At 40.6% G+C, this 27946-nt stretch overlaps 1 protein-coding gene across 4 annotated transcripts; it reads left to right on the forward strand.

The window, feature by feature from the left end:
* The first annotated feature begins 70 nt into the window (after positions 1–70).
* Positions 71–27935, forward strand: sacs (sacsin molecular chaperone). 4 transcript variants are annotated; one of them, XM_071471659.1, is made up of 11 exons: positions 71–2419; positions 5014–5122; positions 6160–6310; positions 8999–9089; positions 9172–9257; positions 9962–10073; positions 10398–10544; positions 11210–12695; positions 13267–13358; positions 14187–14213; positions 14952–27935. In XM_071471659.1, the coding sequence occupies exons 2-11, from the start codon at positions 5100–5102 to the stop codon at positions 26501–26503; spliced, it is 13767 nt and encodes a 4588-aa protein (XP_071327760.1). In that variant the 5' UTR covers positions 71–2419; positions 5014–5099; the 3' UTR covers positions 26504–27935. The 4 variants fall into 4 exon arrangements, with proteins under 4 accessions (XP_071327760.1, XP_071327759.1, XP_071327758.1 ...); XM_071471658.1 differs by lacking the exon at positions 71–2419 and adding an exon at positions 2450–4922; XM_071471657.1 differs by lacking the exon at positions 71–2419 and adding an exon at positions 2450–4774.
* The last annotated feature ends 11 nt before the right edge of the window (positions 27936–27946 follow it).

Here is a 27946-nt window from a genome sequence, read left to right on the forward strand (position 1 = left end):
AAATGATCCTTTTTTTTTTAATGTCAACAGGGAGTTACTCCGCTCCCAACATATATGCTTGTGTGTGTGTGTGGTTGATTTGACAGCCTTGCTGTTTCATGGCAGTGCTTTCTGAGTGTTGAACTCCAGCCAAGTGGTTCCCAAACTGTTTCACGGGGACCTAGACTGGACATTGACACAACTCCTGCGGTCCCAGCTAAAAGTTTAATAACATGATAAATAGAAAAAACACTCTAAAGTTATGGAGCCACAAAGTTTTTTTTTTTTTTTTTAATTTTTCAAACGCTAGTCCTTATGACAGCTAATGCTTATTTAGTCTTTATCTTGTCTATTTGGAGCTTGTCGACGTTAAATTACTTGGGAGCTTTCATCTCTATGAGCTGCAGATAACATGACGTCAGCGAGCTGCTCCCGGATTGGCTGCAGCTCAGTTGACTTGTTAACCCATCTGCTGGGAAGAGCAGGGTTCAATGTCAACCTACTGACTTTGTCTGCATGGTAGTTGCACACTGGAAAACAGACAGGCTACTTCATCCATGCTTATATAATTCAGGGTTTGTATTATGATATGTGTTTCTTAAAAGCTGCAAAAAAAAACCAGCCATGGAACCAAACTGAATTCCTCTTAGTAAAATGTCCCACTTTTACAAACAGTATTAACAGTGAAGACTCCATTAAAGATTAACTTTTAGCTGCTACCTTTAAATCTATATCTGTAAGCAAATGTCACAGTTGTTGTATTCTAATGGAGAGTGGGGTGGACATAGCTCACACTACAAACATTTTATTTAATGACATCCTATTTTTGTCTTAATTTTCCTAGAAATATATGGTAGTTCATTTGAGACAAGTGCAGCAACTTCCACTGGCTTGACAAAGGCCACACTGACATACAAGTACATGATCATATCCACCTCTGGCAAAAAAAAGAAAAAAAAAAGGGCAGTGTGTGTGTGTGTGTGCTGGTGTGTGTCTGAACCAAGGCAAAGACACAGAGGACAAAAGTTCAGCACTGCAGCAAAAGTGGCCAATTACTGTACAAGTCTGGGCATGTTGTATATCAATTCCAGGAAATCGGTGTCTACTTTGCAAATATAATTAGTTGTTACAGAACCTGTTGTGGAATATTAATGTTCAAACAGTGTCACGCAGGATGCAATAAATATATATTTTTTATTACTTTATAGGTCTGAGTTAAAGTCTTGTTGTAATACTTTCATCACCTTTATGAGTTTAGCTCATGAAATAATGTAGAGGATTAGTTTCACATTGTGGCAGTCTTAACAAAAATATTCTGTTTTCTCCTGATTATGTTTGTATGTATTCATCTCCGCTATGTTTAAGTTAAATCTGTAGACTGGTGACATGCAGGTAACTGTAATTTGAGCCATCTAGCTGTGAAATGACGATGCTACAGTCAAAGCTTCTTCATCATACAGCAAGAGACTAAAGCTTTGCTTTTGTCTAAAGCTTTGCTTTTGTCTCCATCTATTGGGATGTTGGTGTCATGGTTTATCAGTAGCCCATCGTTACTGCTGAGCTGTTGGTGCTATGTGCGTTTTCTGTTTCTGTTTTTGTTATTTGAAAGTGTGTGGACTTTATTTCCTACCACCTATTCTATTCTATTCTATTCTATTCTATTCCTCAGTATTACATCTTCATAGTTTTCCACCTCCATATAATGTCCTTGTGGCAAATGGAGGAATCTTTTTCAATTAGTCCACTATAGTATTGTATTTTACTCTATTCCGTACTATTAGGCCGTATTTTCTATTAATTACATTCAATATTTATAACAACCCATCTGAGTGGACTAACTCTATTCTATCCTACTATATTCTATTCTACGTCTGTTCTATTCTACAAAATATTATCGTAATGTTTATTGCACATTGAATATGTATAATGTCCTATCTCAAGTGGATTCATTATTTTCTGTTCTATTCTACTACTCTTCATATTTTTGTACCCTCCTTGCCTATAGGACTCTGTCGCAAGTAGACTCCTATCCGCTTCTATTTTATTTTAGTCTTCTGAACTTTTTATCTCAGTTTGTAAACTCCATATCTGGTCCATGGCAAGTAGGCTTCTATTCTATTCTATTCTATTCTATTCTATTCTATTCTATTCGCCCGGCCCATATTTGCTGCTGTGGTATGTCCCATCGGATCTTTATACAGCAGCTGTCGCTTTAAAAAACCTGTGCGTTAAAACCTGCAGTGAACTGTCCGGAGGTGTTCGCGATTGTGAGATATCTCATCTTATAGCTGATTTCTTTAGAATTACACCGTCTCTGAACTGCTAAAGTCGGGTGCCATGATATTTATGTGTTCATTTAAAGGGATTTGTGCCTTCCCCTGCGGTGCAGAGGACATGAGATGCTGCACTGATGCTGCTGCCAGCTTGCTGGTTTCCTAATGTGAGTACCCCCCTCTCTCTCTCTCTCTCTCTCTCTCTCTCTCTCTCTTCAATGCGGCATTAATAGATGGGGCGATAGGACACTAAGAGATGTATTTGAGCTCTAACGATATTTTAAGATTACAAAATAATGCAATTTTGTCTTTACTGAAAAGAAATGAGTCCATGGGGAAATCTCTTATATAGCCTTTGGCGGCTGAAATCGTCGCACTCTGGTAAGTTTGATGTATTTTTGCACATACTGTGTGGTGTTCTGAAAAGTAGGACCGCTATTGAGTTTTTTTTCTGCAAAGGATGGTGCTCAGTAGGTTGAGTGTGCACCTCGGGAAATCCACCATGATGCCACAGAGAACAGCTTTATATTTGAGGATGCTGGGAGTCCTTGACTTTGAGGTGATGATGTCACATTTCTATGTAATCCTGCTGGTATCTCCAAAAGGCGATGCACCACACTGAGATATGTTGTCAAAACATATTGGGAGATTGGGATGTTGCTGGGATTGGGATGTTGCAGGGGCTAGCTATTATCTGGGCCAAAGGTGTAATCAGATTGGAGCTTGGAGCATCAGAGCATCTTTTACAAGATTAGTTAGCATCAGATAGTGGAGTTTCTTAATATGGAGGCTATTTCTAATAACATATAAAAGGCTTCAATCAGATTTTGCCCTGGGCCTTAACAAAATGTGGTTCATCAGCGGACAGGTCCTTATATCAGCCTCTGGTTCCTGTCTACAAAGTTGATGTGCGCATCTCTGACTGCAGTGTGCTGGCGTCTGATCCCTGTGGTCTCTGGACTACGAGTCCCAGAATTCAGCGGTGTAAAGCAATCAGCCTAGTCAAAGTAATGCAGCTGCAAGAGGTCACTAATGTGATTTAGACACACAGGACACCGTACTGTCACACTAAAAAAACCTTTAGTGTCACCAACACCGATAGAAATGACCGCTGTTTTTCGAGGTTATGTTATGTCAACTGCATATTAGGTTGTGTTGCGACTAACTGTAGGCTAGTATGTGCATGTTAATAATAAATAAAATAAAACTGGGCACCATGTAAAGTAAAAGTGAATCAGTATGGAGTCTGAAATGAGCCAGAATAAAATTAATAGCCTTAATAAATAACAAATAAAGAAAGAAAGAAAGAAAGAAAGAAATGAAAGACTAAAAGACAGCAAAAAATAAGGTAAAATAAAAAGGTAACTAAACATACCCATAACTTACAAAAAAAAACCCCAAATAAATCACTTTTATCCTGTTTACATTACAGTTTGCATTTTGTAATAACTTTGATTTAAAATTATACTTCCTCAACATTAAATAAATGATAAAGCAGAACTCTAATTGGCCAATCAGAACAATTCATACATATATTAAGATAATGTTATTAAAGCGCCAGATATTTCTATCAGGAGTTTCTAAAGAGGAAAATAAAATGTAACAGAGGAATGAACAGTGCACTTATAATCATCAAACTACTAGGAAGATGACTCCAAATGACTGCTGCTCCATGTCTGCTGGATACCAGCCTGGTAGCCTGCCCTCAAGTGGCCATAGAAATCAATTAATGCAGCTATAAGTTCTATCAATCAACCTCTTCAACACATATGTTCATTGTCTGAACTGATGGTTTGATACCCATTCAGGCATTGGAATGGCTCCAGCTGGCAGCCACTCACTTATCATTGTCAATGCACAATATCAATAATTTTACTTCCGGAACACTGGGCCAGTAGAATAGGACAGAGTGGGAGATCTTTGTTTCTTCATAGTCTCTGTAGATCAGTGAGAAAAATTGACCTAGAGATAAAGTCTGTAAATACAATATCAATATATAGCAAGTAGGATAGTAAGCTAAAGTATGCAGTTAAAACTTATAAGAATGGTAGTGAATCATAAGATTTATATTACACGTTGGCTACTACGCATGCGCAAAACAAAACCAGATTGTTTCTCACGGTCTATATTAATACTACATCAGTGACAGAGAGTTGTAAAATACAAAATAAGCCTCTCTATGTAAATATACATCTAACAGTTTCAATAATGCGCCCTCCAGGACTCCCAGCAACGCGAGAAGAGGTAGTTGAGGCCGCTGAGTCTTGCCTGACAGGATTTAAGACGACGCGGAAGTAGCCGGGAGGGAACCCTCTCGCTCCGTCTCCACAGTTGCTGCTCTCACACGCAGTGTAATTCATTATTATTAGAACATCGCCTTTGAAGGAGTCAAAATGTTGTTGGAGGGAAAGAGCCGTGTCGGTTGCTATTGTTGTTGTTATTGTTCCCAGGGACGATAACCTCCCGTGAAATGTGTCGTCTTTGTAAAGGGACCGTTAACGGCGCGCATTGGACCGACACAAGTGAGTGGGGTTAGCTGGGATAACGCTCCTAAAGAGGCTAAACACCCGGCACCGGCGATCCCCGGCCAAAACAAAGCCTCTTAGCCACACTGACAACAACATATTGACTTTATGTGTCTGCTTGTATCTTATTCATCACCAAACGAGGGTAGATATATATGTTTACCACGCACTTACACGGAGCAGACAGGTGTGTTTTTCTTTTTGAGGAAAGTAACGGTTGTGTTGTTTTGTCACAGCCGTTTTCCGGGTGGAGTATCCCTGCGCCCGGTGCCGGAGATAGTCCGATGAATGTGTCTGCGCTGGGACACAAAACCACAACGAGATGGCCACCTGTCCAAACCCGTGGTAAGCTCATCGTGTGCTGTGAAATATTCCTGGCTACATTGCAGCATATTGCATATTAGGAACTGATGGATTCAACATTGCACCCAGTCAGTTACATATTGTCCTGGATGGTTTAATATGGTCTGTGGAGCTTTTCCACCATCCAGTCCTGGCTGCCACACCCACCCCATTTCCAGTGACTGCACCACTTTGGACTTGGCTGCATGGGGCTCAGGGCTCTGATGCTGACTAAGCAAGAATATTTTGCTTTATTGCTGTTAAGGTGTTGACAGGCTAACCTATAGGTTTGCCTTACATAAGTAAAACACACGTGATGTTACCTCAAATAGCAGTGCAGTCCACTTCTAGAGCGGGGTAGTAATGTAATGATTATGGATGCAGACTTGACCAGCAACAAAATGACTGAGATAGTCAGCCCACTGATGGGAAACAGCAAATCTCTCTTGAGGAAGGGATCAATATTCTTGTCTGTTGCAACATTTTTAAAGATTTTACTTTTTAAGGATAACATATCACCCTGCAGCACTTCAGTGCAGTAAGACTGCAGTGTGTGTGTGTGTGTGTGTGAAGGTATGCAAGTATACTGGAAATAAACATCTAGAGCTTAATATATATGTCTAACTGGTACTAATGGACCATTAACAGATGGATCTGGTGAGGTGCCCATTCTCATGTTTCTTCCAAACCTAAACCTTGATCAATAATGACCCTCAGCAAGACTCTTGTTTCCTCAACAGCAGTGATCAAATTTAGGGCCACCCTTTCTGTGCTGATACACTATACTTTTCAATTTTAGTCTCTAGTTGACAATTTAGTATTACCAGTGCACTCATAGGAGAGTGCTCCAAATGAATGAAAAGTCATGCATGTAAATCTATATCTATTTAGAAAGAAGTCGTAACTTTATGTTTTGCATGCACAGATGAAACTATCAGAAGCTCAAAAAATACATTCTAAAATAGCTCATAATGAGATGTTTACCATAGTGTTTTTGTGTGTTGACAAACCTCAAACACATTTTTGTCTTTACTTTTCAGGTTGCCACGGGTGACAGTCCGTCATGAGTACATTGGCCTTAAGTCCTATCAAGTCTCTCCCTTCACATCTATTCAAGATGTTAAACAGTTGCTCTATGAGGAGACGGATCTCCCGGTTGAAGAGCAAAGACTGACTCACAATGGGAGAGTGGTGAGTGTTAGTTTGCAGCAGCAGGGCAAATGTTTCACTAAAATATACAAAAAGTGTGCAGTTTGAAGATTTTCTATGGGAAATGGGCATTGGGCCTTGATCACTGCAAAACAGATGCAAATCAAAGTGGTTGAGTCAGTTTATTGTATTCATATACTGCGTAACTTCTGTTTTTAAAGTTTTCGGTTTTCTAGCCCCTTGTTTATTGGTCTCTAATGTACTGGACAGGCTTTTCTGGACTCATTTCAGTCACTAAACTGTAGAGTGCATGGGAAAAGTTGTAAAGTAGTGTTATAATTTTGTACAGTGTTGACATCTAAGTTTGAAAATGTAAAAGTACTGTTACTGTAAACTAAAATACTGTTACTTGTGTTGGTTTTGTCTATTATAAACTTCAAATTCAGTGTATTCTCCTTGGTTATCGCAGCATTGGAAAGCTCATCGGGGACATTTTAGTTTGTTTGCCTGCTGTTCTGTGGGTGAGTTCTGTCGCAGGGAAACCTGATGTTTCTGAGGGTAGATAATTGCCAGCAGAAGAGAGCAGGCTTGTTTTAATGACCCCATGCTATAACTGCAGGCCAAACGATGTGACATTTATCTAAACTGATAATAGTGCCTTCATTGTTATAAGTGCTGAGAGTCTCCCTTGCTGCTTTATTTTGTTGTTTCTGTGAGCAATTAATTGAATCTTTTTTTGTCCTGTTGTTGATCTTATGACTGATTTGATCATAATAAGGATCATATCTACATAACTATCTGTTTGTCTATCTGTCTCTGTATCTGACTGTCTGTCTGATCTTTACTGCTTGTGTTGGAGTCTAACAGAGTAATGCAGTGTAATCCAATATCAGCTTGGATGACTGCAGCTAAATATTCTGACTCATACTGTGGGCAACATGACTAGGCTTCTCATAATCTCATTGTATTGAACAGTGCAGTTGTTTAGTTACAGCATTTTTAGCATATGAAACAAATAAGTCACCTATAGATGCCGTATTAAACAATATTAAACAAAATATAAATCTTCTGAGTGACTCTCAGCATTTTAGACATATTACCTCTTCTTTAATTAAATGTCACAGTTTTATTGATAGATTTAAAAAATTGTATCTTTTTACAGTTTTACAGTTCTATGAATTAATCTTAATTATCTGTCAGGCTATAAAAATCTTATTTTGGGGTCAAATGTGTCAGTCGTTTCCATTTGATAAGTAAGTTACTTTTTTGGCAGATGAATGTACTGTACAACCTTTATTTGGTATATCTTAATGGCTGTGTCAGTTTGTGGGCTAATATGATTGGAGTTGACCCCCTGTCTGGGGCTGAGCAGATGGAAAGCACCAGGTGGTGGTCAGTGCTTGGAAGCCCCCCTGATCTCATATGCAGAAATTAGCTGTAAGCCACACCTCCAAATGAATACCACATGCACTGCAAGGTCAGGTTCAGCAGTTCAGAGCGTTAAATTGAAGGAACATGATTATTGTAATGTGAACTGTTTTCCAAAAAAAAAAAAAAAAAAACATTGTTCCCTTTGAAGTCTAGGTTTCACATTCCATTCCTCTTCTGCCTGATGCAATTAAAAAAGTGCAGCAGTCTGATGGATGAGGCATTATGCCAGATACTGTACTTAGCAGAGGAGTGGTAGCCTTTTAGGAGAAACTGAGAGGCAAGTTTAGCTTGTTCTCTGTGAGTTTCGTAAGCATCCACAAGCCAAATGAGGAAAAACACTTTAAACTATTATACTGCTTTACATACATTTTATTTAGGAGAGGAAAACATCTAGCCAAAGCACTCTGTTCTTTAGATGAATGGTAAATGCAGCAGACACAAGATATGTTGTACTTATTACAACATTTAAGCAAGCCTGCATGCACAATTTTCTCACATGCACAAACTTGAATCTCAGTTTTATTTACAGGTTCGGTATGGGTTGTAGTCATGCCTATGACTTACCATTTCTTGCTGGTTGTTGAGGATCATAAGGTGTGGTACTGGCCTGAGGTGGATTCTGGGAGTCCCAACAATCCCACCAATAAGACATTTTAGACTTTAGTTCCTTCATCCTGCATTGTACAAATGAAAATTGCATAGTGCAATGACCATGATGAGGATGATGACCGAGGATTTTGCTTGTGCAGAGTCCAGTTTGCCAGATGGCATGTTGATGTGCAAAGACTGCTGAGTGCAGTGGGTCACAGTGTCACCTTGAAAAGCCTCAAACAGTAGGAGCAGCAGCAGTATCCGGCCTGGTGACGACTCCCTGCTGCATCGATTCTGCAAGATGCACCAGGAAAAGACTGTCGATCACAGTAATGTTTGCAGTAACACTGCCCAAAAGTGTGGCTGGGGTGAGAGACTAATGATAAATAAATCTTGATGGACGGACAATTATAAGTCTGTAATGGGTTCTTATTAAAATGACATTCACTTCTAGTGGGCTTTCAAACTGTTTTATGAGTGCAGTGAGTAATAAAATACTTTATACCCATCTTTCACCAAATTCATGTCAAGTTCTTTTGGTTTATTTGGGCAACTTTGCACTAAATTTACTTTATGTTGTCATTTGAGGATATTTCTAAATATTTCTGCATGACATTTTCCCCATGTAATAAACCAGACCATGCACACTAAGTTGTGTTTTTTTAATGCTTTCTTGTCTTATGTTAAATTGTCCTCTGTCCACTATAGCTGGATGACAGCGTGCAGATAGGGACCTTGGTGCCCACAGGATGCCCAGAGGTATCTATCGCATTGGAGGGAAGAGGCCTTCAAGGGGGAGGTAGGACTAAAACCACTTTGTCTCTGCAATAAACCAATTCTTATTCTCAATTCGTGAGGCTTACCTGTTTTGGCTTTTACAGGGAGGTTTGGACAGACTACACCACCATTAGTTGAATTTTTGAAAGATATTCTGAGGAGGTATCCTGAAGGTGGACAGATTCTGAAGGTAAGTTTCAGGCTACATTACTTTTTTTAAAAGTTTTGTTTACTGAAACAGATTAAGCATCCACAGATGTTATGCAGAATTAATGCAGAATTATTTTATTTGAAAAAATAGGTCAGTAATATAGAAATTAATTCACACATTCGCTTGTTTAACCCCCCACTTTGATGGATGATACTCAAGCTATACTATGGCTTCACTAAGAAGTAAATTCTAATCTCCCAGGACTGTTTGTGGTTGTTGGCTAAATGGCCATTAAAATTAATTAGCACAAATAGGAAAAATGTGATATAGTTTTCATCCTTAATAACCTATGTTCTATTTTGTTTTATGTGGGCTCGGGAAAGAGACCCAGATTAACAGGCTGAACGGTAGAGACTTTTCCCAGGGAAGGCTATGCGCAATAAGAAAAACTCAGTATCATGGGTTTTTGAATGAGAAAATATGTCAAGCTTGCACAAAACAAAAAGCATAATTCTATTTTGGCTTTACTTGCTGACATCAGCTGTATTACGATATATGGTAGCAACATTGCCAGGGTAAAGGGTTGAGGTCCCTCTTAAGTAGTCCTCTCTAATAGTGCTCTCATTTGACTGTAAGGCTTTTTGGATAAAAGCATCCACCAAATAAGCTGATGTCATTGTATACTTTCACTGTAAATGGCCTGCCTCCATAAATGCATGTATTTGCTGTGTTTTATTTTGAAGGAGTTGATTCAAAATGCGGAGGATGCTGGAGCCACAGAAGTCAAGTTCATGTATGATGAGACAGAGTATGGAGTGGAGTCACTGTGGTCACCTGATATGGCTCAGCATCAAGGTTAGTAGTAAATAACTAGTCAAGCACTATAGCATAGCTCACTGATCAGTGACACTCTTCTTTAACTGGTAGGCATATGCTCAAGCCTTCATGTTGGCAGGTATTTGCCCTACTGAAGTATAGTTTAGCAGCTGTTCTATAGCTGATCCTCTGCACTGACCTCCCTGTAAACAGGGAAAAGGGACAAGCCACTTTTGTCACAGGGATTATTCAAATAATGCATTATTACAGTTACATATTTATTGTACCTTTACTGAATATATATTTTCTAGATTGTCTTAAATTGTTTATACTGATCTGATTCTAACTGAACTTGTATTGCAGGAACGGCATTGTATGTCTACAATGATGCTGTGTTCACTGTGGAAGACTGGAATGGGATTCAAGAGATTGCAAGAAGCAGGAAGAGAGAGGATCCTTTGAAAGTGGGACGATTTGGGATTGGCTTCAACTCTGTGTACCATATTACAGGTGAGGATTGTCTTGAGATGATAATAATTTTCCTGCCAAATGTTGTTTACCTCTGTAAATGTCTGCTTATACAGTTTTTGCTTTGCCTACTAGGCAAATGTCCTATTAAGAGTCATTGTAAATGACTAATTTGTGCTGTATATCTGAATTCATCAAATGATATACAGTAAAAGACAAGCAGTGCAGCAATGGCTCTTAAATCTTGGCATAAAATTACTATAATATATTTAAAAGCAAATAATTTGTTGAAAGTAAGATATTTTTGTTTTTAATGTTAATTTAAAACATCAAATATGTATATATTTACCACAGAAGCATAAACTTCAATTTGTGTGTGAAACGGGCAGTGCTTGTCCCTCCCTCACCAACACCACTGTGGTGCTCTTGAACAAAGCCCTTTAATCAAACTGCTCCAGTAGGGCTGCTTAGTGGCAATGATGTCAAACTGTGTTTGTACTGGGCAGATTGAATGTGTGTAACTGTGTAAATGTAATCAGGGCATTCCTGTAAAAACAAGGTTGCCTCTCAGGGAAACTAAGCTAAATAAGTAAAGGTTAAAAAACACTTGCAGTAATGTGTATTACCTATATTCATTAGCTTATAAAAGGATCAATGTTTTTATATTTTCATTAATAGGTTTTATGTTTTTCTTATCAATGTTTTAGATGTTCCCAGTATATTCAGTGGAGACCAGATTGCCATGCTGGACCCTCATCAGACTCTGTTTGGAGTGAATGAATCTGGACAGTGCTGGAACTTGAAGACAGACATTAAGGAGATCACAGAACTTGCTGACCAGTTTGCTCCCTACACTGGGATGTTTGGGAGCTCTGAGAAAACCTTTAAGGACTGCAGCTTTCCTGGAACGCTGTTCCGCTTCCCGCTCCGCATGAAACCCTCCCAGCTCAGTGGCAACATTTACAACAAAGAAAAAGTTTTGGAGCTCTTTGAGTCTTTCAAAGCGGATGCAGACACAGTGCTCCTCTTCCTCAAAAGTGTTCAGAAGATCTCCTTGCATTTGCGTGAGTCCGATGGTACAGAACGCATGTTGTTCCAGGTTACGGCAACAGAAAATACTGATGATAAGTTAGAAAGACCAAACGCGCTGAAGACTCTGGGTCAAGCAATAGACAGCTACAGCAATGGTGTTCCCAGTTCTACCATCACATGTGTCACTTACCAGGTCAACATAGAGACTCAAGATGAAACAGCTAAAGAGACTCAGAGAACGACATGGATGGTTTGTAATGGAGTTGGGGGGAGAGGAATGTGTGCTGAGTTGGACTCTCTGGCAGATGATTTGAAGTTCATGCCCTCCATTGGCATTGCCCTGCCTCTCACTTTGATAAACAGAGAAGATGCAGGTGCCACATCTGGTTTCTCAGGACGGGCTTTTTGCTTCCTCCCTCTCCCCCCCGGGGAGGAGAGTGAGACAGGGCTTCCAGTTCATGTCAGTGGTTTCTTTGGTCTCACAGACAACCGTAGGAGTATCAAGTGGCGGGAAGTGGACCAGTGGAGGGATCCAGCTGCCCTGTGGAATGAGCTGCTTATAATCACTGTTATCCCTAGGGCTTACTTCACACTCATCACTGAGACTATCAAAAGGGTACAGACAAAAAAGGACCAAGACTTTCCATTGTCCCCTACAGGAATTTATGAGGCCTGGCCAAACCCTAAGCAGGTCAAGTCCCGCTGGAAACCTGTTCTCCAGTCGCTGTTTCATGACTTGCTGCAGCAGGAAGTTATCTACTCCCTCAGTGAGAGCTGGATCCGGGTGGACCAGGCTGTGTTCTCAGAACTGGACACAAACGAGGACATTTCAGCGACTGTGATCAACTACCTCCAAAGCTCAGGAATGCAGGTGGCAAAGGTGCCTGCTGCCGTTGAGTCCGTTCTGGCTGCCTACATGACTGATTCCACTGAAGTGAGGAAGGTGACTCCATCTTTGGTGCGGCAGGTGATCAGGAAGTACAAACACAAAGGTCCCTCACAGGAGAAGCTGCTGCTGCTGGAGTTTGCGCTTAGTGATGCCAATTACAGTGACCTAATAGGACTGGAGCTCCTGCCACTGCAAGATGACACATTTACAACATTTTCATCGTCTGTCAATGACAAAGATGCCATTTACATTGCATCTGAAGAATATCCCAGGTAGAGATAAAGTGCAGTTTCCTTTTACTCCTGAAGTGATTTTAACAGGTGAAAATTATATGAAATTATTATTTAAATTAAATAACCTGGATTTTATTTAATGGACACAGCACATGTTCCCACTTTAGCCAAATTTTAATGGGTGCAGCAGCCTGGAAGATTTTGATCTAAGGCACAGTCAATATGTCCCTCAAAGTAAGAGCAGATATAATATATATAATAGATTTTCCATGTCTGAAGCACATACAGAAATATTAAAGAAAGGTTGTTGCCTGAGTGTATGATTAGCTTTTGGCTTTTGCCCTCCTTTCATGCACCTAAATTTGGCCCTCAGTGTATCTTCTTTTCAGTTTTCTGAGATTTTTTTTTTACCTTTTACTTAAAGTCACTTGTATATACTAATTTTGCTCAGCTCTATGGCACTGTTATTTTACTGGTTTATTTGGAGTCAAATGACTATATCAATGACATTGTCAGCATATGTATACATGGTAATTATTCAACATTAAAAACATGTACACGTAGAATTGAATTTGTAAAATTTATTTTCCTTGTTTTGCTTTGTCCTAAGGTCTCTGTATCCAGGACTTGAGGGTCGCTTTATACTGGAGAGCATTAAACCTTCAGTAATGGACAGTTTGAAGAAAGCAGCCAAATCCAGAGGTAATGTAACATATTTAATTTACATGAAATCCCAAAATAAATGAATGTATAGATTGTGTATAGAGTGTAACATACAAGATGTCTGCAGAACTGTATCTTAAACTGAAACTGAAAAATTTTCACAGTGCCTGGGATGACTATATGGGTTATGTGGCTTTAGCCATATTGTAGTAACACTGGGTCACTTTACTCCCGCAGTGCCAGCAGGGCATTAAATCTGGTACACTGCTGATGGATAATTTAGGAGTGAGAGACAGAAAGGGAAAGAAAGAGTGAGCATGCTGGTTCATGGAAGAGTTCTTTCTGTGCCACACATTCCACTCAATCCTTACTGCCCTCACTACAAACCCAGCCATGATTATGACAAGAGGGCTGTGAGCTAGACAAAGGAAATATGCTGAGTAACATATTTATTCTCTTGTCCCCATTTTCTGTGAAACCCTCCATTTCCTATTCATTTTTATCTAGATATTGAATTTGTTTTTTTTTTTAAGTGAGTATTGCCACTTCATTTTTGTACAGTCACTTACATTGTGTCGACAGTAGCATAACTTTTATTAGCATCCTGCATCCATTAGAAATCTTTATTTTGGTACCCAATCTGGCCCCACCCCTGCTGATGAAAGTAGTATTAAAGTATCACCTCTTGGAACCTCTAATATCAGCTGACTTACCCATCTCCATCCTCCTCACTAGTCACTCAGTCTCTGTGTTTTACTTACTATGACATGTCAAAACATCTACAGTGGAAAAAGGTCTATTTTTTATTTCTTTTATTTTTTTGTAAAATTCTTTCCAGATCTCTAAATTTTGTTACTTGAATTACAGTGCAACAATATCTTTGGGGTTGCTCAGGTAGGTATTTGTGTCAAATATTGACCCTTTTTACTATTGACCTAAACTAATGCCGGCTGTGGAAGAGCACCATGTTTACTGCAGTCAGAGAACTCTCAGATATGAGTAGCAAAATAAACTAAAAAAAATGTTTAAAAAAATGTGTTTGTAAAATTCTGCCCTGAAAGTAAAACACATTCACTCATCATCACTCTGACTATTTTATACAGGTTTCATGGTGCACTTCACTACTTGCAGTGTTTACTAGTTAAGGGCTCTTTCAAAAATTGTTTCCCTGCACTGAAATGCTCAGAATTGGCCCAAGAGACAGGACTTTTGTTATTATAATTTAACAAACTCTGTGTCTGTGTGTGTGTGTGTGTGTGTGTGTGTGTGAACAGAAGATGGTTTATGTAAGTGTGTTTGCATGGTTAACATCAGCAATATTGCCATAAGTCTTAAATGTTGAGTATGAACATACTAATTATTTATAAGTTGTCATTTTGTTTTACTGGTTGTGCAGTGTTGCTCTCGAATTTATTAAAAAAAATAATTTTGGTGGAATCTTTTGTTGTTTTTCATCCTCACAGTACTTGAAAGGGAAATGGCTTGCATTTTTCCTTTTACAGAATTAACCTTTGTAGTGACTGCATTATGCAAGAACATCAACAAGCCTAACTGTGTCAGCTTTGAAAAGTAGCAATTAGTTACCTCTATAAAAATAACTAATAACTAAAAACTTCCTTTTTATTTAAACAGGAAGACCCTGCACTCAGCTACAAGTGTTGAACCCTGAACGATCAGCTCGACTCATCAAGGAGATCCTATCAACAGCCTGGCCAACTAGAGACTTCATTGTCCAGTGGGAGCCTGGAAACAGAGAGTTGAAACATCCTACAGTTTCCTGGCTGAAGGTTATTTGGAAGCATCTCTATATAGATTTTGCTGATGACATAAGTACCTTTGAAGACATGCCTTTGATTCCACTTGTGCCGCTTGAGGAAAGCATGGACAGAGTTAAGCTACTACGTCTCAAAACACCATCCCCCATTATTCTTGCAAATGAGGAAGAGGCGCCACTTTCTGAAAACCTTCTTGACATCATGGAAAAGCTTGGTGGAGTAGTGATAAAAAAGATGGATTCATGTTTGCAGCACCCTCTGCTAAAGAATTACATCCATCCCTCCTCTCCTGGTACGCTTCTGCAAATTATGGATAGATTAGCAACACAACGTTTATCCAGCCAAGTCTCTTCTTTCTCAGTCAAAGAGAAGATTGCCCTCAGAAGCTTTCTTGCAGGACTGTCGGACATAACAGAGAAGGAAAAGCATACCTTGCTTGAACTTTCGATCTTTGAGAAAGTTGGGGCTTGCCCTGAAGGTACCTCAGCATTCACATCACTGAGAGGAGCTAGAGCTTTACATCATAGAGCCAAGTATCCACCAAATGTGAAATTATCTGTGAATCTTGTGGGTTGCTGCGATGAGGAATCAATCCGCCTCATCAAGATGCTAAATGTAGAACAGGTGAAAACAACAGAATGTTTGAAGATTATTATTCAGGATATTGAGAGGGGGTTCTATACAACAGATGAGATAACCCAGATCATGCTTTGGGCACTCAAACATCTGGCATTTCTAAAGAATGAAAACTCATTTGTGATTGGATGGCTTTCTGCTCTTAAGTTTATTCAGCTACCTTGTGGAAAGTCAGTCAAAGCCTTAGATCTTTTTGATCCTGGCCTGGAGATTCTACAGAATCTCTTTTACAAGGAAGAGAAAACCAGGTTTCCCACAAATACATTCACATCCTCCCCAGATATTCTTCATTCACTTAGACAACTGGGACTAAGAAATGAAGTACAGCTCAGTGAAAAAGATGTACTCCATGTGGCAAAGAAGATAGAGGAGCTACAAAGCAGCGATGAACCTGAGTGGGACTTCATAATCAAAAAAGCAAAAACACTCCTGCAGATTCTGAACAGACAAACCAAGCTGGTAAAATCAGCTGATACTCAGACATCATTGCTAAAACTGAAATGGGTACCTGTCTGCAAAGAAAGACCTCTTACTTACCCCAAATCCCTTGCTTGGGTTGGAGATACTCTCAATATCTGCTCTTTGTCTGAGATGTGTGATATATCCCATGCAGTGCTTGTGGGATCTTCAGTAGCACTGGTTGAACACACATCTGCAGGTATGAAGAAGGCACTGAAACTAACTGTAGAGCCACAGGTGGATCAAGTATTACAACACCTGAAAGCAGTGAATGACTGGCACAAATCTCAAGCATTCACCACAGAGGACTGGTATCAATTTCAGCAGATCTTGTTTGAGATTTACGCCTTCATGCAGGCTCATCTTGAGGATGCAAGAGAAGCAATGAAATCCCTGCCTTTTGACTGGGTGTGGACAGGGAAGACATTCTCATCACCTGGCCACACAGTCCTAAAACCCCTCCCCGATCTAGACTTGCAGCCTTACTTGTACTCCTTGCCAAAGACAATCAGAAAGTTTCACAAGCTTTTTAAGTTTTGTGGTTCAGTTGAAGAGGTTGTCCCAAGCCATGTGTTTGAAGTCATCAGCACCATCCGTCAAAGATGTGAAGGGGATATTACCAAGGAGGAAAGCAAACATGATATCCTGCTTTTGATCAACATCCTGAGATGGCTGTACAACAATCAGATAACTGTAGATACTAACATGCATGTGCCAATTCTTTGTTACAAGGACCCAAGCAAATTAGCCATGAAGCCCATTCAAGAATGCACCTACTGTGACATCAAGGTCGACGATTTGAATGACTTACTTGAAGATGCATCAGAGCCCATTATATTAGTCCATGATGACATCCCCATGAAAACCGCAGAGTGGCTGAAGGTGCCATGTTTGAGCACAAGACTGATAAACCCAGAGAACCTTGGCTTTGAACAATCAGGTCAACGAGAACCTCTAACAGTAAGAATAAAGAACATCTTGGAGGAATATCCATCTGTAGCAGACATTTTTAAAGAGCTCCTCCAGAATGCTGATGATGCAAGTGCAACAGAGTGCAGTTTCCTCATTGACATGAGAAAAAACACTGACATTCGAGAGAATCTCCTTGATCCTGGCATGATTGTTTGCCATGGGCCATCTTTGTGGTCTTTCAATAACTCTGTATTCTCGGATACAGACTTTCTGAACATCACAAGGTTAGGTGGATCAGTGAAGAGATGTGAAGCAGACAAAGTTGGAAAGTTTGGCTTGGGCTTCAACTCAGTTTACCACATCACTGACATCCCCATCATAATGAGCAGAGAGTTCATGATCATGTTTGATCCAAACATCAATCACATCAGCAAGCACATCAGAGACAGGTCTAATCCAGGGATCAAAATCAATTGGAGCAAGCAACAAAAAAGGCTGAGAAAATTCCCCAACCAGTTCAAACCTTTCATTAATGTCTTCAGTTGCCAGCTTCCCCTAGCTCAGGATTCCCCATACAAGTTCAATGGCACACTGTTTAGACTCCCATTCAGAACAGAGCAGGAAGCCTCAGTAAGTGAAATCAGTAGTCTGTACTACAACACCACAGACATCTATTCCCTGGTTGATGAGTTCAGCATATGTGGCCATCGGTTCATTCTGTTTACACAGCATGTTGGAAGTATGGTCTTGAAATACCTGAAATATGAAGAAACAAATCCAGCAGGAGCACAAGATGTCGTGACTATCAACAAAAGTGTGTGGTCATCCAAAGCCTCATATGGACCTTTGAGTATCCTAAAATCTGCAGCAAAGGTTATGAAGAAAGTAGCAAGCAGCAACAAGGTACCTGCTGATGTTCCCAAGTCTGGCTGCATCATACGTGTTGTGGTAGAAGAGTTTCATAATGTGTTCAAACGCATTGTCGATCTCCACTCCCCACTGTTCAGAGGTTCAGAGGAAGATCCTAACCAGTACTTTGAGATGGCTGCCAAAGGGGTTCAAACAAGAAGGCTAACAGATGAAATGCCCCAAAAGGCAGTTGAGGTCACCAGCTGGCTCATTTGCTCATGCATGGATGTTAGTGAGGCACTGAAGTTTTCCCTAAGTGACAGCGGAAAAAGACTTGGACTAGTACCTTGTGGAGGAGTGGCTGTTCTTCTCTCAGAGGAAGAAAATCGCAAATGGACAGTAAAGACAAATGCCACACCAATTGGAGAGGTGTTTTGTTACTTACCTCTCAGAATCAAAACAGGCCTGCCAGTCCATATTAATGGCTGCTTTGCTGTGACTTCCAACCGGAAGGAGATCTGGAAGACTGACACCAAAGGACAGTGGAATTCTGTGTTCATGAGACATGTCATTGTCCAGGCATATTTGGCAGCACTCACAATGTTACGTTCAATGGCTGAAAGTGGAGAACTGCTTGACTACAGCTATTACGCAGCATGGCCAGATCCAAGTCAGGTGCATGATGACTTCACACTGATCAGCCAGGGTGTCTACCAAGAAATAGCCAAGGGAGGTGACAGTGAGCATGCAAAGGTTTTCTCAGACGGCAAAACCTGGGTGTCAATCAAATACGTCAGATTCCTTGATGATGCTTTACTCAGTAGGCCAGACATTGGTCCTGCTGCTTTCAAGATATTCTTGAAATACCTCAAGAAGAGTGGCTCACAAAACCTCTGTGCTGTTGAGCTGCCTGACTGGGTGAAGGAGGGATTTGATGATGCTGGGTGTAAAGGGAAATTAATGGAAAACACCCTGACAGAGAAGCAGTTCTTTTCAGATGTCTTTTTCCCTCACATCCAGGAAATTGACAGAGAGCTTCGAGATCCCCTGATGCATTATGTCTTGAATGAGAAACTGGAAGATTTTGCATCAATCCTGAGGGTTTCACCTTGTATCCCATGCTCTGGCCCAAATAAGGAACTGGTTTTGCCTTCCAGACTTATTCACCCAGAGGGAAGAGTTGCTAAACTCTACAACACTGATGATGGAAGATTTCCAGAAGGGACTTCCAAAGACTACCTAAACCCTGTGTGTTTAGTGAAGCTAGTGCAGTTAGGCATGGTGAAAGATGACCTGTCATGGGAGGACCTAATTGAACGTGCTCAGTCTGTTACTCATCTTAATGAAAGTGATCACGCAGGTGCATGCTTTCGTAGCAGTATCCTACTTAGTCTCATTGATGAAAAGCTGAAGATGAGAGATGCCGCAGCAGCTGAGCTCTTAGAAAAGCTACAGGACATCAAGTTCCTTCCATTTCTGACAAGACCTGCAGGGTTCTCACTACCATGGCATGGGAACAACTTTTCCCCAACAACAATGTTCTCTGCTAGAGAACTCTTCACAACTGAACATCAGGACACTGTGTGTCTGATGAAGCCAATCCTGAATGAGAATTCTCCATCTTTCAAAGGTTGTGGTGCAATGTCATTGGCTGTAAAAGACTGTCTTGGTCTAATAAGGAAGCCCTCAGTTGGACTGGTCATCAGTCAGCTCAAGAAACTGTCTCAATCCTTTGATGGTGTCACACTGTATCAGGAAAACATAACAAATGCCTGTTACAAGTATCTACATGAAGAAATGCTACAGGCTGAGAATGCAAAAGAACAAGTAACTGAGGAACTGAAAGCATTCAACTCCATCCTAGTGGAGAACACATATGTCAATCCCTCCAAAGTTGCATTCCACCTGAATTTTGATGCAGCTCCTCATCTTTATCAGCTCCCGAACAAATACAGAAACAGTTGTCGTGAGCTATTTGAAAATGTTGGGGTACAGCCAGGCTTTACAGTTGAGGATTTTTCAGCAGTTCTTGAAACTGTGAAGCAGGAATGTGGGCGAAGGGCACTCACTGAGGATAACTTCCAGTTGTGCCGCAGAATTATTAGTGAAGGAATATGGAGCTTCATACGAGACAAGAACCAAGAATACTGCCAAGCAAATTATGGTGGGATTCTGTTACCTGACTCCAATCTGACATTGCAGCCATCAAAATCACTATGCTATAATGACTGCCCTTGGATCAAAGTCAGAGACTCTTCTGTGAAATACTGTCACGGGGATATTCCAAGAGAAGTGGCTGTGAAATTAGGAGCAATCCCAAAACGTCACAAAGCCTTGGAAAGGTATGCCTCAAATGTTTGCTTCACTCCACTCGGGAGTGAGTTTGGCCAGAAAGAAAAACTCACAAGCAGAATTAAGAGCATTCTCAATGCTTACCCATCAGAAAAAGAAATGCTTAAAGAGCTGCTTCAAAATGCAGATGATGCCAAAGCTACTGAAATTTACTTTGTTTTTGATCCAAGAACACACCCCACAGACAGAATATTTGACGATAAATGGGTTCCGATGCAAGGACCTGCACTCTGTGTATATAACAACCAGCCTTTCACAGAGGATGATATCAGAGGCATACAGAATCTCGGAAGAGGAACAAAAGAGGCAAATCCAGGCAAAACTGGTCAGTATGGTATAGGATTCAACTCTGTCTATCACATCACTGACTGCCCATCCTTCATCTCAAACAATGACATTCTGTGCATCTTTGATCCCCATGCACAGTATGCACCAGGAGCTACATCTGTGAGTCCTGGAAGAATGTTTAGAGACTTGGACTCCGACTTCAGATCTCAGTTTTCAGATGTTTTAAATCTTTACTTAGGAGTTAATTTTAAGTTAGAACGCAGCACAATGTTCAGATTCCCTATTCGCTCTACAGATATGGCGAAGACTTCAGAGATCAGTTCAGTCCCTGCGTCTGACAGAATGGTGCAAAACCTTCTGGATAAACTAAAAACTGATGGTGCAGAGCTTCTGATGTTCCTCAACCACATGGAAAAAATATCAATCTGTGAAATTGATAATGCATCTGGAGAACTGAAAGTGCTCTACTCTGTGACAGCCAAAATAACAGATGGTGATCGGCTAAAACGCAAACAGTTTCATGCCTCAGTCATTGATAGTGTGACGAAAAAGAAGCAGCTCACTGCTATCCCAGTCCAGCAGATAACTTACACAATGGACATAGAGGACACTGATGGAAATTTGACTACCTGGATGATCTGCAACCGATCTGGTTTCCCTAACATTGAAAATGTCTCAAAAAGTGTGATCTCAGCTCACAAAAATGAAGACATAACTCTGTTTCCACGTGGAGGGGTAGCTGCATGTGTAAGCCACAACTACAAAAAACCCCACAGAGCCTTCTGCTTTCTGCCTCTTTCACTGGAGACTGGCTTACCTTTTCATGTCAATGGACATTTTGCTTTAGACTCAGCTAGAAGAAACCTATGGAGAGATGACAATGGAGTAGGGGTAAGGAGTGACTGGAATAACAATTTGATGACATCACTGATAGCCCCTGCCTGCGTGGAACTGTTGATTCAGCTTAAGCGTCGATACTTCCCAGGTCCTGATCCTACCATGACCGTACTACAAGGAACACCACTTCATGTAGTTAAAGATACATTGCGGAAATATCTGTTCTTCTTCCCAGTCAACAGACTTGATATACAGCCAGACTGGTACTGCCTGGTTAAAGCAGTGTACAACTGTATCCATGCTGATCTGAAGCGTCTACTTCCAGTAGTCAGAGCAGCACAAATTGACAACTCTGACATGCACTCTGTCATTTACATTTCATGGGTGAATACATCCACAGCAAACAAAGGCAGAGCCTTCTTTGACAATCTGCTACAAGATGAGCTTCAGCACTTGAAAAACACAGAGTACAACATCACCTCAAGGAAGTCTGTGGCTGAAAATATCTACAGGCTGAAAACCCTGCTTCTGGACATTGGTTTCAACCTGGTTCACAGTTGCGATGATACTGCAAATCTCTACTTCTGTTTGGAAGATGCAGGGATACCAGTCAGTTATGTAACACCAGAGGATGTCCGCAACTTTCTTCACACTTTCTCATCACCAGACACGTCTTGCCATGTCGGAAAACTCCCCTGCCGTCTCCAACAGTCCAACTACAAGCTAGTTCATAACCTGAAGATTCTATTCGACTACTGTTTCAAAGACATAGAAGTGGATGAAATCAAAATTGAGGGGTTGCCTCTGTTGATAACAATGGACAATATGCTTCAGGTATTTGACACCAAGAGACCAAAGTTCCTGACATCACATCATGAGCTAATCTCATCAAGAAAAGAAATGTTCATGAATACGTTGTTCATCAGGTATAGCAATATCCTGTTCAACGCAGGAGTCGCAAAGATTTTTGATATCAGCAGCTTTGGTGACTTACTGGGGTCTGTTCTTCCAAGAGAGTATCGAACAAAGATCCCTGTAAAGTGGAGAGACACATTTGCAAGTGAATCTTGGCTGAAGAATGTGTGGAACTTCATCAGTGAGAATATTGCTGTTAAGGAGGATCAGGCAGACATCAAACCCAGTTTCGACACAGTGCTTGACATTCTGAAAGACTGGGCTTTGCTACCTGGAATCAAATTCATGGCAAGAGAAAAGATAGTTGTCCCTGAGCATGATGTGCTTTTGCCTCTGAGTTTGATGAACATAGCCATATTTCCACATGGCCAAAATGACAAAGTCTTTCACACCCTAATGAAAGCAGGGTGCATTCAGCTTGCAGTGAGCAAAATCTGTGTCAAAGACAGTCCCATTATGCCTTTTCTGGCACAGTACACAGCAAACATTGAAAATCCATCAAGTGTTCTGAAAGCTGTAGAATACATGATTCAGACATCTGCATTCAAAGCAGCAAACTTGACTGACAAGGACATTGAGGCTCTTCTGTTGTATTTCAACTGCAACCTAGCTAACCTCACACAACAGGATGTACAGAGCCTAAAACTCATCCCATGCTTTAAGTCAGTTAGTGGGAGGTACATCAGCATTGCAAACTATGGGGCAAACTATGTCCTTGCAAAAAGCATCCCTACTGCAGACATAGAAAAATGGGCTCACACAGCCTCCTTTGCCTTTCTTGCTGACAGTCCACAGCTGAAAGAACTGTACACCTTTCTTGGCTGTATGCCAATTGATGACTTAGAAATATACCTTCACCATCTCCTGCCAAAGTTTGAGAGTCTTTCCTATGATGCCAAAGTTGAACACATTGTCTACTTGAAGGAGAGACTTCTGTCAATGGAAGAATCATGTGAGATGAAAGATCAGCTCTATGAGAAACTGGAGGGACTCACATTCATCTATGATTACTCAAACAGACTCAGGCCAACTAAGTTCTTCTATGATGAGACGGTGAAGGTATTTGAAGTTATGCTGCCTGCAAAATCATTTATACCAAGTGACTTTTTCAAGAAGGTTGAGCAAGTGTCAAAACCAAAGAATGGAACATTGTTGCTCACCTCGTGGATAACCTTTCTGAGAAATATTGGTCTCAAGCATGAAATGTCCCAGCAGCAAGTTCTTCAGTTTGCAAAAGAGGTCAGCATCAAAGCCCAGACAGAGAGCTGGACCAAAGAAAAAGTGCAAATCATTGTCGATGTTCTCTTGAACCACATTTTCAAAGAGAGGACAGACCTGTTCCAGGGTACTTTTCTTAAAGAGCTCTCAATGATACCATTCCTTTGTCCTGAGAGAGCGCCCAAAGAACTCATCAGGCTTCATTCTCAGTACCAAGAGATGAGTGGCACACTTCCTCTGATCCGTTTCAGTGGATCTCAGGTTAATCCAAAATTCAAGCAAACAGATATTATCCATTTGCTTTGGACATCCTGCCCAATTCTACCAGAGAAAGCTACTCCATCAAGTATAACGGACCAAGAAGGGAGCACTCAAACTGGACAGGAACAACTTGACCAAGTGCTGAACATGTTAGGTGTCAGCTTAGACCCACCGCTGGAGAAAGTCATAAGCAACTGCAAGAACATCTGTAACTTATCTAGTCCAGATGATGAAATGGTGAAAACCAGGAATAAAGTTTTAAGGTCCACCTACGAGTTCCTCAATGCAGATAAAAGAGATTTCCGTTTCCAGCTCCGTGGGGTGGCTTTTGTTATGGTTGAAGATGGCTGGAAATTGCTGAAACCTGAAGAGGTTGTCATTAATCTTGACAATGAATCTGACTTCAAACCTTACTTGTACAAATTGCCTCTAGAACTTGGTATGTTTCATCAACTCTTCAAACTCCTTGGCACAGAAGATGTTGTGTCAACCAAACAGTATGTTGAAGTGCTGTGGAGAATTTATAGAAGTTCAGAGGGCAAGCAGCTTGACCCAAATGAAATGAGAACTGTGAAAAGGGTTGTTTCAGGTTTGTTCAAGTCTCTCCATAATGATCCAGTGGAAATTCGCAAAGACCTAGAGAGTCTAAGAGATTTGTTATTTTATATGCCAAGCCATGATGGTAGATTAGCAAAATCTAGTAGCTTAGTGTTTGATGATGCCCCACACTACAAGAGCAGAATTCAGGGTAATGTTGGAGTTCAGATGCTAGTGGACTTGAGCCAGTGCTATCTGGGAAAAGATCACGCTTTCCACACGAAGCTGATCATGCTACTTCCACAGAAACTAAGGCCTAGACTGTTGAGTAGCATTCTTGAAGAGCAACTGGATGAGGATTCTCCAAAAATGTGCCAGTTTGGAGCTCTTTGTTCACTTCAAGGTCGCCTCCAGCTGTTGCTGTCATCAGAGCAGTTCATCACAGGACTGATCAGAATAATGAAACATGAGAATGACAATGCATACCTTGTGAATGAGGAAAAAGCCATACGTCTCTGCAAAGCACTTTGTGAAGGACTCAAAGTATCTTGTTTTGAGAAACTCCAGACAACATTAAGAGTGAAAGGATGTAGTCCCATCCCTCACAGCCGCAGTGAAACACTTGCCTTCCTCAAGAGGTATGGGACAGCTGTAATTCATCTCTACATTCAGCATTCAGACAGTAAAGACATTAATTTTCTCTTGGCACTGGCTATGACACTAAAGTCTGCTACAGACAATTTGATTTCTGACACATCCTATCTAATTGCCATGCTGGGCTGCAATGACATTTACAGAATCACAGAGAAGCTGGACAGCCTTGGTGTTAAGTATGACTCAACAGAGCCTTCGAAACTTGAGCTGCCTCTCCCTGGAACCCCCATACCAGCTGAGATCCATCACACACTCCTCATGGATCCAATGAACGTATTCTATCCGGGGGAATATGTGGGTTACCTTGTGGACTCTGAGGGAGGAGACATATATGGGTCCTACCAGCCTACCTATACATACGCCATCATTGTTCAAGAAGTAGAAAGAGATGAGGAGGAAAACACAAGTTTCCTTGGAAAATGCTTCCAGATTGACATTGGATACAGTGAATACAAAATAGTAAGCTCCCTTGACTTGTACAAATTCTCAAGACAAGATGAAAGTACCCATGTTCGAGACACCAGTGCCCCATCAACTCCAACAAGCCCAGATTGTCGTTCTTCTGGTCTACGAATGGCCCCTCCTCTTTTCGCTGGCAAGGAAAACCTCAGACCCCCCCCACAAAAACAATCACCAAAAAAGATAAAACTTCATGCATTGCCCGAGATTCTGAAAGAAGTAACCTTAGTTGTTGAACAAGCTTGGAAGCTTCCTGAAACAGAAAGAAAGAAGATAGTTCGCCGATTGTATCTCAAGTGGCATCCAGACAAAAATGCAGAGAATCTGGACATTGCCACAGAAGTCTTTAAGCACTTGCAGAACGAGATCAACAGGATGGAGAAACAGTCTTTGGCTGATCAACAAAATACAGACAGAGCTTCTAGGAGATCCTACTCCACATCATCAACCCGCTTCCAATCAGAGAAGTTCTCATTTCAAAGGTTTTATTCATCATGGAACCAAGAAGCAACAAGTCACAAGTCAGAGAGGCAGCAGTTCAGGGAACACTATACAAGCTATGCAGGTTCATCACATTCTCATCGTTTCTTTGTGCCCCCAACTTTCAAGACAGTTGGAAACCCTGTGGAAGCCCGCAGATGGCTGAGGCAAGCCAGAGCAAACTACTCTGCTGCTCGCAATGATCTTCATAAAAATGCCAATGAGTGGGTTTGTTTCAAATGCTACCTGGCCACAAAGCTTGCATTGATAGCGGCAGACTATGCAGTCAGAGGAAAGTCAGACAAAGATGTAAAACCAACTGCTTTGGCTCAAAAAGTGGAGGAGTACAGCTCCCAGTTAACAGGCCTTGCCAATGATGTCCAGATCCTGGAGGGATATGGTGTGGACAGCCTGAGAACTCGCTACCCTGATCTCCTGCCATTTCCACAAATTCCTAACGACAGATACACATCTGAGGTGGCAATGAGAGTGATGGAATGTACTGCGCGGATTATCATAAAGCTTGAATCCTTTGTGCAGCAAAAAATATAATACTACTGTTAAAGATGACAATGAAACTACAGTATGCATAGATCCTCTGTAGAATAGAGGACACCTGTGGCTGTGTGCAATACAGATCATGCTATCACTTTGAATAAAACTGAAGTATCCAGCTGGCAGCTTATGGTACATATGCAGTTCCTTCCTGTGATGGTGGTGCTGTGGCCCATGCACAGTCAATAAATGAATGGCTTCCCATAACCGCTGTCTCAATATACATTTGCTGTAACATGTGAAAAAAAATTCTACATGTGCTGTACATACAAATGCCTCAGTAATATGTTTTGTTTACCAAAGTCCCCATTCTAAACCTATTTGCTCTGAGTTAAAAAAAAAAAATGCTGCTCTTTTTACTTTATCTTTTATACAAAAAACATATATATATATATTTTCTTGCTACAGAAAACCAGTTGAGTGTACTTAAAGGTTGCGCTTGTAATGAAAAAACAGATAAACTCAAACTGTCAATACAGCAATTATTTTCATGCAACGTGTCCTATTTGCAAGATCTCAGCAAGCAAGGAAATACAATCATGTTTGTAAATTTTCTTTTTTTAATAGTTGATTTCATATCATTTCTGTAAATTTGTAAATTTTCTGTAACATAGCCAGTCACTTGTTTATGGACAAAGCACTTTTTTGAAACTCCTTATGTGTTCACACTTGCACTTGTATAGCGCTTGTGTCACCCCAGCTACTTGGGAAAATCCAACTGTGAATGGGAAATGCTTTATTTTACTTTAAACACAATTGAGCTTTTTTATTTGGGATATGTCTTGTTTTGACTATGTTAAGTGTTTGTTTGGCTCCATACAGTAACATTTGATGACTGTTTTGCATTATTACCTTTTCTTATGAACCATGTGTACCCTACAGAGAGCATTTCTGCTTTGATGACTAGTTTTGGATGGTGCAGTGACAGCTGCAGCTCAGCTTTTGCTTTAACAAGTCATCCAAAAATTGTTTCTTTTGACAGTGATGGCCTGTTTGGCAATACTCAGTAGGACAGTGTGATAGTATAAAGAGCCATATATATGCTATAATTGGGGCACAACCCTTAACATGTTAACATTTGTCAGCATGAAACCATGTTCATACATTTCTGGTAATTTGAACTTCTCTGGTTTAAGGAACATAGAGCAGCACCAGACTGTGGTGCTTGTGTGTTTTTACAGCTTTGTTTTACTTTTATTTTGAAAGACTATACACACACTGACCACATATTATGTCATTTTGAAATATAATTTAAAATGTGCTTCTTGGTATCTGTTGTCTTATTGCACCTCATGCTTGAGGTGACTCAGCTGAAGGCGTCTCCAAGGATAAAGCACCTTCGAGTACCTTGTGCATCATGTATATGTACATGTATACATGTTGTTGTGCACTGTGCCATAGGAAGGCCTAATAAATTACACTTAAATAACCTGTTTCAGA

Source organism: Trachinotus anak, unplaced genomic scaffold (assembly GCF_046630095.1).
Source record: "Trachinotus anak isolate AG129_WGS33_773 ecotype Australia unplaced genomic scaffold, CSIRO_AGI_Tana_v1 ptg000034l, whole genome shotgun sequence".
NCBI classification, from domain to species: domain Eukaryota; kingdom Metazoa; phylum Chordata; class Actinopteri; order Carangiformes; family Carangidae; genus Trachinotus; species Trachinotus anak.

What these genes read in the sequence shown, in the direction of transcription:
- sacs (XM_071471659.1), top strand. Translation starts at nt 5,100, where the DNA reads ATGGCCACCTGTCCAAACCCGTG. An exon ending in AAGAGGCCTTCAAGGGGGAG is followed by an intron (nt 9,090 to 9,171) that starts GTAGGACTAAAA and finishes TGGCTTTTACAG; the next exon opens with GGAGGTTTGGACAGACTACA. An exon ending in TGATATGGCTCAGCATCAAG is followed by an intron (nt 10,074 to 10,397) that starts GTTAGTAGTAAA and finishes CTTGTATTGCAG; the next exon opens with GAACGGCATTGTATGTCTAC.